We start from the raw sequence: 12,179 nt of genomic DNA on the forward strand, positions 1-12,179 counted from the left end.
AAGAATGAAGTCAGAATTCAAACCTGTGTGTCTGATTTCAGAGCCCATGGTTGTAACACCTTCCCAACACAATTGCTGCATATACACTAGGAAGCAAAACAGTAATAATAATTTAGAAGTGAAGTGCTTGGTGATCACAGAGAGAGAAACTCTTTGTGGATAGCAATAATTGTTGGCCGTGGCCACACACTAAAATCTCCTGAGGTCTAAAAAGACTAATGTCTGAGTGCCACCTCTTAAAATTCTGATTCTGTTGGTCCAGGGTAGACCCCAGGTATCAGTAATGTTTCTCTTACTCTCCCCAGGTGATTATAACATTCAGCCAAGTCTGAGAGCCCTGCTTTATAGGACAAGAAGCCTCAGATTATTTTCATGAGGGCTGTGATTCTCCTTTGAAGCAATGTCATTGGTTTCAATTTGATTTGCAGTAGAGCACTCTTTCCTCATTCCTTCATACATTTACCAGCTCCTATAACATTTTACGCTTTGGGGACAGATAGAGAGAAGGTAAATTTTTTTTAAGTCCAAGCTCATAATCTGGTCCAAGGGTGCTTGGAAACAGGCTTTTCTCCCCTGTCTGCCCTTCACCGTTAACCTGAATCCTGAATTCTGTCCTCCATGCTAATTGCAAAGAGCAGGGATGAAAGAGGTGACTCCCTCAACAGCAGGCCAGATCTTTCCACACTGTCCTGGCATATTTTAGGGTGTGTGATCTCAGCCAGTCAGATATCTCCATGCAGCCCTTTGAAGGTAGGATGCATGATGCAAAGAATCAAGGACAGTAGACAATTAGTTTTGGCACCATCAGTTTTGATGACAAAACCGGTTTTGTCCCGGGTTCTTGTAACTTTCTTTTGCTCCCATCTCCTCTCCATGTCTTTTTCTCCACACTTTTTAGTCATTTTGAGGCATTTGTTGAGTTCCCTTTTCTTCGTCAGTCAGCCCAAAGTGCTTTCTGTTGCTTGCAACACGCATCCTGAACTGATATCCTTCAGCACCACGGAGAGCTCCCAGATAGCGGCATGGCATGGGTGTTGACCTTGGGGTCAATGGGACTATCTAATAAAGTCTTCCTAGAGGGGAAGTGTGTGTCCCTTGCCTTCATGAAATTCACATGAAGTAGAATGAATAAAATAAAAGCCTGGGCTGAATTACTGTTCTCCTGGACTGGCTTCCCTATTATAAGGTTGATTTCTTCATTTTGTTAGCCTCATTTCTTTCTGTAGGCATTATGCTGTCAACAGTGGCTGATAAAGTCCCGTACACCCCGTAGTGGAGAGGTAAAGCCCTACTGGCTTCTTCACACCCCGCCCCCCAGACTCCATTTTCTTACAAGATAGAATTCAGTAGCTAAAAGGTTTGATAAATTGGGTTTCAGTAGTCCAAACTTTATTGTGACTACTGGGGGAATTTATTTGTTTTTGAGTTAAGAGCTTTTTTTAAGCCAATTTCAAAAATTTCTTTCAAGAGTTACTGCAATAAATCTACACTATTGATTTACCAAGTGGTGGTTCTTAGGCACTCTCTGGAGTCACTTAAGTGTTTAAATTCTTCTCTTTTAATAAAGTAAACAGTATCACAAGCCCCAGATGGGTGGGCATGGAGGGCTTTTAGTCCCTGCAAGACAAAGGTTAGCAAAGATTTCTGTCAGCTCAGAGACAGCAGGAGGGCACTGACCACAGACAGAACTGCAGACAAATTTCTTCCTTTCTTGGTCTCCATATTCCAGAGAAATGTGGTGTAACGTGGTGCCGTGTCTGACAGGGACAGCTACTGAGTAAATGCAAGTCTGAATGAATCCCAGTTTGCAATGAATGGTGGGCAAGAGCTTCTCTACTGTGACTCGTTCTCAGGGAGCTCCTGGACCAGACCTAGGGGGCACGTTGTAAAGGTGACTTCAGGCAATCAGACATCGAGTCACTGAGAACAAGCGTCATTTCAAGTCCTGCTGAAAACGAGAACAGCTAACATTTATTGATATCTGCTATTTTGAAACTGTTCTAAGTGCATGACACTTATTCACTTATTTGCTTATCCTATCAACTCTATGAAATGGGAAGGAGCAGCATCCCAAGTTTGCAAACAGGGAAAAGGAGGCTGAGTTGTGCATCGGTACCCAGCTAGTGAAGCCAGGATTTGAACTCAGGAAGTCTGTTTGGAAGCCCACAGCGTGGTCATACCACGTGCTGTGTTTCCTTGGCAGAGTCCCTTTTCCCTCCTCCTATTTCTTCCTTCATCTTTTAAACCAATACTTCCTGGAGGCCCAGCATTACAACATGTCAGGCTGGGGCGGCTTTTCCTGCTGCAGAAGTAAAGGGCACAAGGGGATGACATTAAGGGCCACCTCCAGTCCCATGGCCACCCCTGTCACCACCTCGGTGTGCTAAGGGTCCTGGCATCGCAGTTTGAAAATCATCCCATTGCATCATCTTCGGGGCCAGCATCTGGCACCTCCACATGTGGCTCTTGTATGCAATGCTGCCTCCAGAATACAGGAGCACCCCTTTCCACAGCCAGAGAGAGCAAACTGACAGCCAGCGGCTTGAGCCACATCATGGCTACAAGGTTAAGCTTATTAAATTTTAAAATCCAGAGATTTTATAGAGAAACTCCAGAAAAAAACAATCTGTCATGACCCACACGGCAGCTGTTGGTGGGAGTGACGTGGCAATGTACCCATTCCAGACAGAGCCGGCGGCCCCACCACCCTTAGCACCCCTGAAGTCCCCTTTCAAAATATGGCTCAATTCATTTTAATTTGGATACATCCCATTATGCAGTGTTTGGAGATGAGATGGTTGAAAGCCGTGTGGGGTGAGGGAGAGTAGGAAGAGGCAGGACTGCACAGAAGTGAACCAACGAGGGAGCTGATTCTCTCTCTTCCCAAAGGAACTCCTTGTCTTGAGTCAGCATGTTTCATCCGGGGCCTCCGCGGATTCATCTTGCCGTTGGGCTGGTCTGGCCTCCCTCCCACACACGTTCCTGAGGTCACCGCGGACACAGAGCAGCTTCTTTGCCTCCTGGTCTGAGGTCTGAAGCCTCCTGCAAGAGGGGGTCAGACGTCTGCCCCCAGTGCCACCCTGGTGTCCCTCTGACCCAGGACTCTGCCAGCTCCGTCGAAAGCTGGAGTTCCCCCCCCCCAAACTTGTGACTTTTGAAATGTTTTCTATCTTGAAACCATGAGTCAGTTTAGTTGACTCACACGTGGTAGTAAGGGGAGGAGGGTGCTTTCCAACGGACGCCTGCCTGGTCATCGCCTTCCGTCCATGGTTGAGGACCAAGTAGTGCAAACACCGACCCTGGGTGCAGGAACATAAGAGAGTCTCTGCTCTGATACTTGTGCAAAATAAGTAAAAAACCCAAAAGGGTTTTTATTGGGATTTGAAATAACGGATGCATGGGACCTGGTCCAGTGCCTGGTGCACAGGGAACATTTCACATACAAAGGCTTGTTGTCCTTATTCTTACATTGCCTTGAGCAGAATACCCTAGGAAGGTGACCCATTGTTCACAAAAATCATATAACATAATAACTTTCAAAGTCAGAACAGCAACCACTTCTCCTTCCTCCTGTCCAATACTGCGCCCTCTGTTCCCATAAGTGCAAGGGAGGAGGCCACGGCCGGGGTGTAAGTCATGCCGGCCCCTTCTGCATGCCCGTCTCTTCCCTGGACAACGGGAATCCCGTCATTTCAATTGTCCAGATGACAAAACTCAGTCTCAGAAGCTGGTGTCACCTGGTACGATGTTCAAAAAAGAGTTTTATAACAAAATGAAGATGGGTGTAGGCTGAGGCGTGTTGCCAACTCAGGTGTATCCCCGTGGGGCCATGATGGGTCTTGGGATAGCTGGACTTGTGCCTCATCCATCATTAAGGAAGCCTGCAGAGCAGAGTCCACTGAACAACCTTGATGTCTCAACCTGTGCCCAGCTCTCCTGTGGACAAGGAGACACCAAGGTGAGTGTTCTTGCTACGAGAGCAAGATTAACAGCCCCTCCTCCCCCCCAAATAAAGGCATGCCTGTCACCCAGGGAAGAGAGAGACTGGGCCAGAGCCGGTGGGAGGGATTTCTAGAGGCTCAGATCCCTGCACGCCTCCGCTGCCAGACCAAGTACGAGGCTCTTAGTTTGGAAACGCTCCAGACTCCAAACACTTCTCCCTCATTTTCCAAGGCAAGTCGTTCATTCTTGAGATTGCATAGCTCATGGATTGATGCACCAAACGCTGGATTGATGTTCCCTCCCAGAGGGATATCCAGCATCTCGTAAATCATGATTTTCTGGGCCCCACTGCTGGCCCAGAGAGCATGAGGTAGATTTCACAAGTCCCAGGGCTTTGGGAAGTGTGGCGACCTCCCTGTCTCCCCCTGCCCCAGCCACAGAGCAGGGCTGAGGGTGATGAGGTGGAGAAGTTAGCATTCTGGCTGCTGAGCAAGCCCCCCGCAAAGACTGGGTGGGTGTGTCCTTAAGGCCCCAGCAAAGGGAAGGGCTTCTCCAGCACCCTTCAGAGCGGGACCCGCACATGGTGGGGATGCCGTTTTGAAGCATACTTGTTTCCTTCTTGACATGCTATGGAAAATTCCCCTCAGTTCACCTGGAGCCCTGTAGCCTTCCCAGCGGATGCAGCTAGACATGCTGCGACCTGCCACCACCCCCTTGCAGTGCCCAGCTCCTCAGAATCCTGCCCACCCTACAGACCCCACTGCATGCCTGGAAAGCCCTTCCTTGTCATTTCCACCAGTGACAACTTTATCGGTTCAACAGCTCCAGGAACCTCTCCAAGTTCCCCTTTCCTGACCTCCTAAAACGAGGGCCGGCAAACTTTTTCCATGAAGGCATAGATAAAGACTTGGGGCGCCGGCGGCCATCCACTACCTAGTGCCCTTGCCCAACCATGCTCTTGCGGCACAGAAGCCCCAGAGGCAAACGTAAACGCACACACGGGGCCGTGTTCCAGTGAAATGACTTATGAGAATGGGCAGCAGGCTGCATTCGGCCCCCGGGCCTCTGTTTGCTGCCCCCTGCACAGGAGCCACTCGCTCGGTGTCCTGTGATTCCTCACTTGACCCCCAGCTGCCGTGGAGGAGGACACGGGACAGGGGGTCCAGAGATGCCACCTTCCATGTGGCTCTGTGTGGTGGTGAGCAAGCCTTTCCCCTTTCTGGGCCTTAATTTCGTTGTCTGAAAAATGAGAAGCTTAGACCTTCGCTAGTTCCAAAAGCGTCACGATCACTGGGGCAAGCTTGCTCAAAATACAGCTCTGTGGGGTCCCCTCAGATTTAGGGTATTGATTGGAAGGCTTCGTTGGGCACTGGAGAGTCCCATTAGCCAACGAGCCCCTCCCTCGAGACAGAAGGGGGTGTGCTAGAGGATGCGAGGCAGTTCACACCATCTCCAGGAGCGCCACTGACACGAGCCGGGGACAAGGCATCTGGGGTTGAAGGAGGCAGGACACCGGCCGGCTCTGCGGGGCTCCTGCACAGAAACACTCGTCCCGTCCCCTGGCACCGGGGCCCGAGGGCCCATGAGCGTGAACCGCCCCCACTGCTGCCCCAGAAGAGCCAGGAGCCCACACCTGCCCGGACCCCCCTGCAGCGGCCGCGTCCTCACAGGCTTCGCGGTCTGCGTCCCCGAGGAGGGGTCTGACCCCCGTCGGGGCTGCATCCAGCTGCAGGGGAGCGCCCAGGGCCCTTCTGTGCTTCTCTGCCTCTCTAGAACCAGAGGAAACGCTGGACCTGCAGTGCCGGGCACAGCCGTGGAACTGAGCTGAAAAGGAGTCCATTTAGGTCCCAGGTCCTCCAGGCTCATCCTGCAGGGATGGGGCCGACGGGTTCCTGGTGGTCGGAGGAGTCGTAAGACACCGGTCAACACCCCGTGCTCAGACTCTCTCAGCTCCTCCCGCTGTGGGTGCTGCTCCGTCCCAGCCATCCACAGCCCTTAATGTGGGGGTGGCGCCCCGTCCAGGGGCTGCCCCGGAAAGGTGCTGGCTTTTTCCTTAGACTCTAGGTGCAGCTGTGACGGGGGCGTGGGCAGAGAGAGAGAAGGACCCTTCCATGGGACAAAGTCGGCTCAAAGCCATTCTCCTTTGCTCCTTTTGCAGAAGCAGCAGCTTGTTCAGCGAGGTCGTGCAGATGAACTTCGAAATAGCCAGCTTCAGCAGCCTCTCGGGGACACAGCCCATCGCCTGGCAGGTGGAATATCCACGGAGAGCGACCACAGACAGCGCCGTGTCCGAGATCTTCATCAGCCAGAAGGACCTGGCTGGTATCGTTCCCCTGGCCACGGTAAGACCTGTGTGGGCCCAACGGCGCCCCTGAGGGCTTCCTTCTGGCCCAGGACGCTGGTGCCGGTGCCTCGGGGAGTCACTGTATCATGTCTGAACCTTGGTTACCTTCCTGCTTCCCTCACAACTCTCACTCTAACTGCATCCCAGTTTGTTACGGACTTCCTTCGCCTCTAGTTGCCCCAGTCCTGTCTGGCCTTGTTCCCTGTCTGGCCTTCTGTTCCCTGTTAGAAGGAGACGTGAGGCCACTTTGCATAATCAGCAGAGGAGCCAGGCAGGGCGGTCATGGCAAACGACAGCAGAGGTTCAGGTGCTGCACACGACCCCAGTGATTCTGGCTAACGTTGCACAGCCAAAGTGGTAGGGGCCTCTGCTCCATGCGGGCTCTTGGGGGCCTCGATGGATGGGCCCTTCACCGTCTTACAGCTATAACATCAGGAATACGTGGCCTTCATGGTCTCCGTGACAGAGGAAGGGGCGGTTGGAGAGTCACATGCTTTTCTAAGCAATGGCCTGGAAATGACATGTGACTCTCTCCCCACCACACACCCGCTGTTAGTCCTAAGGAGTCCTGTGGCCCTGTCAGATCTCCAGAGGGTGCAGGGGAAGGGCTGGTTGAGCACCACGGTCTATGCCTCACTGCGTGGTGCATCAACATGGCCTTGACCCACACGGACCACGGCATGGACACAGTCCACACAGACCCAGGTGTGACTTCTGGCTCGACCCTGTGACCGCTGGGAACGAGCAAGGGAGAGAGGATTGTGAGAAGCCACACGGCAGTTTTGCTCTGTGGTCGCTCACCTCCACCTGCTGTGCTCAGCACCGCCCCACGGAGACGCCCTGCCAGGAGGTCCAAGAGGATAGCGTTTCAGAGGTGCGTGGAGAGTCCTTTGACGTTCAGCTACAAGTGTCTTTGCCAGAATTCGCCCTCCCTCACATGGAGCCTGGCACAGAAATTGTAAAACTAATTTCTGTTCAGCTTTGGCATAAGCAGGCTTCACTGATACCAAGCTGGGAAATGTATCAATTAGGATTCGTTGGGTTCCATGTGACGAAACACCACCCAGTTGGCGTAAGCACAGCGAGAATCTTCTGGCTTGTGCGACTCCGAGTCCAGGATCCGTCCTGGCCTCCCATCTGCCAGATTAGGACTCAGCTCCGTCTCCAGGACTGTTTTATTCTGCCTCTTGGCTTCCCTCTGCATCTACTCATGATGGCAGCTGATACTCCTGCCAAACGGTTCAAGCCTCGAGCCCAGGAAGGGCACCTGGCTCATTTCCAGAAACCCCGACAAAGGTTTCACTGCCACGACGACTCCTCTGGGGTCATGCTGTCTCCCTGAAGCAGCCCCCGTGACGGGGGCTTACACCCCCAGAGTCTGCGCGGGTTGGAACAGACGCTGTGGGTCGCCTGCCCTGCTCTCGCCTCGCCTTCCACCTCAAGTACCAGCTCATTTTCGCCTGAGAGTTCTGCCTGGCGCCCAAAGCTGTCCTTCCCACCTGTGCAGCAGGGCACAAGCACTGAGGGATCGGCATACCCCCATCCAGGAAGCTCTCCGCACTGCAGCTCCCGGGAGCGGGCAGACTGAGTCCAGCTCCCTGGGCCCGCCTGGGAGTTGGCTGTGAGGCAGGGGCTCCACAGTGCTGCCTCCGCCCGGCCCAGCGCAACTAGGCTGCAATCACAGCCCGTGGTCCCTTGCCGGGTAATGCCCGCCGTGGTCCCGTGTGCCTTGTCCCACTTCCCACTCCCTGACCAGTGCTGCCCGCACCTCACAATAAACCACTTGCAGTGGAATCTTTCCAGGAAAGCCCAAACCAAGACATGGGTCAGCCGCACAAACCACGTGAGTTTGAGAGCAGAGAGTTTTCAGTATTGTTTCGCTAGAAAGCTTGAGAATGGACACCGGGCAGCAAACGGACACACGGCCCCTCCTGATACCTGGCGTGCAAGGAGTTGAAATGCCTTTTATGCAAATAACGAAGTCACTCTGTGGACAGGACACAGCAAAGTACGATCTCAGGACCACACCCAGCCTCTGCTTATTTCTCTAAGTCAAGTTTTAGGGGCACGCAGCCACGCCCATCCAGCTCTGCGTGGTCTGTGGCCGCTTTGGTTGGCCACAGGAAGAACGAGCAGCCGTGGCAGGTGAGGAGTGGTCCACCACGGCTTAAGTGTGCACTGACGGCCCTTTCTGGAAAACACGTACCAATCCCTACCACAGCAGAACAGAAAGAGTGGTGTCTCAACTCTGGCTGCACCTGTGAATCACCTAGGAGGCCTTAGAAATGATTGTTGGGGCCCCAACCTGACAAATTCAGTGAGGACCCCCGGGGGTGGGAGGCAGGCACCCGTGGGTGGTTCCACGGTGCAGCCAGAGCTGGAGACTGAGAAGCACCAAAGCCGTTACTCTCCTATTGCTGCTACCAGCCTGCCTTGCTAAGAGCTTGTGGGCAAGAGCCCCACTTGGCTGAACTGCACGATGGGTTCCCGGAAACAGATCAGCCAGAGCTCTTCAGTGACACAGACCACCCCCAGCCCGACGCCCACGGGGTTCGCGGAACCGAACCGTCTAGAAAAGGGGTCTCGAGCTCATGCGTGTTGAGATCCCCCAGAGATCGTGCTCACGCGCAGAGCCTCATTCCGGAGGCCTGACTTGGGTGACTCTAGAGGGCGAGTTAGGTCAGCGCTGCGGGGCTGTAGACTGTGCGCGGAGCAAACGATGTCAGCACGGAAGCTGGCTTCCCCTTCCGCTTTCCTCTGCGTGCCGCGCCCGGTTAGAGTCACCGCGCCCGAGGCTTGTCCCCAGGGTGGCCCCGGGCAGTGCTGGGCTGACTCCATCAGAGCCTGGCGTCCAGCAGGAGAAGAGCAAAGCCTGGCGGCCAACACTCAGGGCGATCTCCTGGGACTCGCTCTGAGGAGCACTGATTGGCTCGGCTCGGGGCACGTGGCCAGCCCGAAGCCAATCGCTGAAGCCGAATGCTCTGATTGGCGGAGCCTGGGGCGTGTGTGCCCCCAAAGGCAGGCTCAGTCCGCTGTCTGTTTTTGTCCACCTTGCAAGCTGGGAATGGTTTTTGTATTTCCAAGTAGCTGCATTGGAAGCGGTTATATAAGGGGCTTCTTTTTTTTTTTTTTTTTTTCAGTTTTATTATGTTATGTTAGTCACCAAACAATACATCATTCGTTTTTGATGTGGTGATCCACGATCCATTGTTTTCGTTAACCCAGTGCTCCATGCAGCACGGGCCCTCCTTAATACCCACCACCGGGCTCACCCATCCCCCCCCTCCCCTCTAGAACGCTGTTTGTTTCTCAGAGTCCATAGTCTCTCATGGTTCATCTCTCCCTCCGATCCCCCCCCCATTTTTCCCTTCCTTCTCCTAATGTCCTCCATGCTATTATGTTCCACAAATAAGTGAAACCATGTGATAATTGACTTGCTCTGCTTGACTTATTTCACTTAGCATAACCTCCTCCAGTCCCATCCATGTTGAGGTACAAGTTGGGTATTCATCCTTTCTGATGGCTGAGTAATACTCCATTGTATATATGGACCACATCTTCTTTATCCATTCGTCTGTTGAAGGGCATCTCGGCTCTTTCCACAGTTTGGCTATTGCGGACATTGCTGCTATGAACATTGGGGTGCATATGGCCCTTCTTTTCACTACATCTGTGTCTTTGGGGTAAATACCCAGGAGTGCATTTGCTGGGTCATAGGGTAGCTCTATTTTTCAATTTTTGAGGAACCTCCACACTGTTTTCCAAAGTGGCTGCACCAACTTGCATTCCCCCCAACAGTGTAAGAGGGTTCCCCTTTCTCCACAACTTCTTCAACATTTGTTGTTTCTTTCCCTGTCCATTTTTGCCACTCTAACTGGTGTAAGGTGGTATCTCAATGTGGTTTTGATTTGAATTTCCCTGATGGCTCATGATGATGAACATTTTTTCATGTGTCTGTTAGCCATTTGTATGTCTTCTTCAGAGAAGTGCCTTTTCATATCTTCTGCCCACTTTTTGACTTGATTATTTGTTTTTTGGGTGTTGAGTTTGGAGAAGTTCTTTATAGATCTTGGATACCAGCCCTTTATCTATCGTGTCATTTGGAAATATCTTCTCCCATTCTGTGGGTTGCCTCTTTGTTTTGTTGACTGTTTCCTTTGCTGTGCAGAAGCTTTTTATCTTGATGAAGTCCCAAAAGTTCATTTTTGCTTTTGTTTCACTAGCATTTGGAGATGTAACTTGAATTTGCTGTGGGCGGTGTCAAAGAGGTTACTGCGTATGTTCTCCTCTAGGATTTTGATGGATTCCTGTCTCACATTGAGGTCTTTCATCCACTTTGAGTTTATCTTTGTGAATGGTGTTAGAGAATGGTCGAGTTTCATTCTTCTGCATGTGGCTGTCCAATTTTCCCGGCACCATTTGTTGAAGAGACTGTCTTTTTTCCATGGCATGTTTTTTCCTGTTTTGTCAAAGATTATTTGACCATAGAGTTGCGGGTCCATATCTAGGTCCTCTATTCTGTTCCATTGGTCTATGTGTCTGTTTTTGTGCCAGTACTGTGCTGTCTTGGTGATCACAGCTTTATAATATAGCTTGAAATCGGGCCACGTGATGCCCCCAGCTTTGTTTTTCTTTTTCAAAATTTCCTTGGCGATTCGGGGTCTTTTATGATTCCATACAAATTGTAAGATTGTTTGTTCCAACACTTTGAAAAATGTCATTGGAATTTTAATCGGGATGGCATTGAAGGTATAGATTGCTCTGGGTAGCATAGACATTTTAACAATGTTTATTCTTCCAATCCATGAGCATGGGATATTTTTCTATCTTCTTGTGTCTTCTTCAATTTCTTTCATGAGTGTTCGGTAGTTCCTAGAGTATAGACCCTTTACCTCTTTGGTTAGGTTTATTCCGAGGTATCTTACGGTTTTTGGTGGAATTGGAAATGGAATCGTTTCTCTAATTTCTCTTTCTACAGTTGCATTGTTAGTGTATAAGAAAGCAACTGATTTCTGTGCATTGATTTTGTATCCTGCCACATTACTGAATTGCTGTATGAGTTCTAGTAATTTGGGGGTGGAGTATTTTGGTATCATGTCGTCTGTGAAAAGAGAGAGTTTGACTTCTTTGCCAATTTGAATAACTGTTACTTCTTTTTGTTGTCTGAGTGCTGTTGCTAGGACTTCTAGTACTATGTTGAACAATAGTGGCAAGAGTGGGCATCCATGACGTGTTCCTGATCTTAAGGGAAAGGCTCTCAGCTTTTCCCCATTGAGGATGATATTTGCTGTGGGTTTTTCATAGATGGATTTTATGAACTTGAGGAATGTTCCCTCTATCCCTGTACTCTGAAGAGTTTTAATCAGGAAAGGTTGTTGTATTTTGTCAAATGCTTTTTCTGCATCAATTGAGAGGACCATATGGTTCTTCTCCTTCTTCTTATTAATGTGTTCTATCGCATTGATTGATTTGCGAATGTTGAACCACCCTTTAATCCCAGGGATAAATCCCACTTGGTCGTGGTGGATGATCCTTTTAATGTATTGTTGGATCCTATTAGCTAGGATTTTGTTGAGGATTTTGGAATCCATATTCATCACGGATATCGGTCTGAAATTCTCCTTTTGATGGGGTCTTTGCCTGGTTTGGGGATTAAAGTAATGCTGGCCTCATAAAATGAGTTTGGAAGTTTTCCTTCTGTTTCTGTTTTTTGAAACAGCTTCAGTAGAATAGGTATTATTTCTTCTTTGAATGTTTGGTAGAATTCCCCAGGGAATCCATCAGGCCCTGGACTCTTGTTTTTTGGGAGGTTTTTGATCACTGCTTCAATCTCGTTACTGGTTATTGGCCTATTCAGGTTGTCAATTTCTTCCTGTTTCAGTCTTGGCAGCTT

The 12,179-nt window shown here is 50.6% G+C and overlaps 1 protein-coding gene across 2 annotated transcripts in view; it reads left to right on the forward strand.

Annotated features, from left to right (window-relative positions):
• The window catches only part of TMEM132C (transmembrane protein 132C), a 316,599-nt gene that overhangs the window by 231,038 nt on the left and 73,382 nt on the right, over nucleotides 1-12,179 (forward strand). For both annotated transcript variants that reach the window (XM_073888846.1, XM_073888847.1), the window contains one exon: nucleotides 6,101-6,284. In XM_073888846.1, the coding sequence (XP_073744947.1) occupies nucleotides 6,101-6,284 (184 nt within the window). The remainder of the gene's footprint in view (nucleotides 1-6,100; nucleotides 6,285-12,179) is intronic.

This window comes from Callorhinus ursinus, unplaced genomic scaffold (genome assembly GCF_003265705.2).
Source record: "Callorhinus ursinus isolate GAN/ISIS: 27379988/994484 unplaced genomic scaffold, GSC_fseal_2.0 scaffold97, whole genome shotgun sequence".
In the NCBI taxonomy this organism is placed as follows: Eukaryota; Metazoa; Chordata; class Mammalia; order Carnivora; family Otariidae; genus Callorhinus; species Callorhinus ursinus.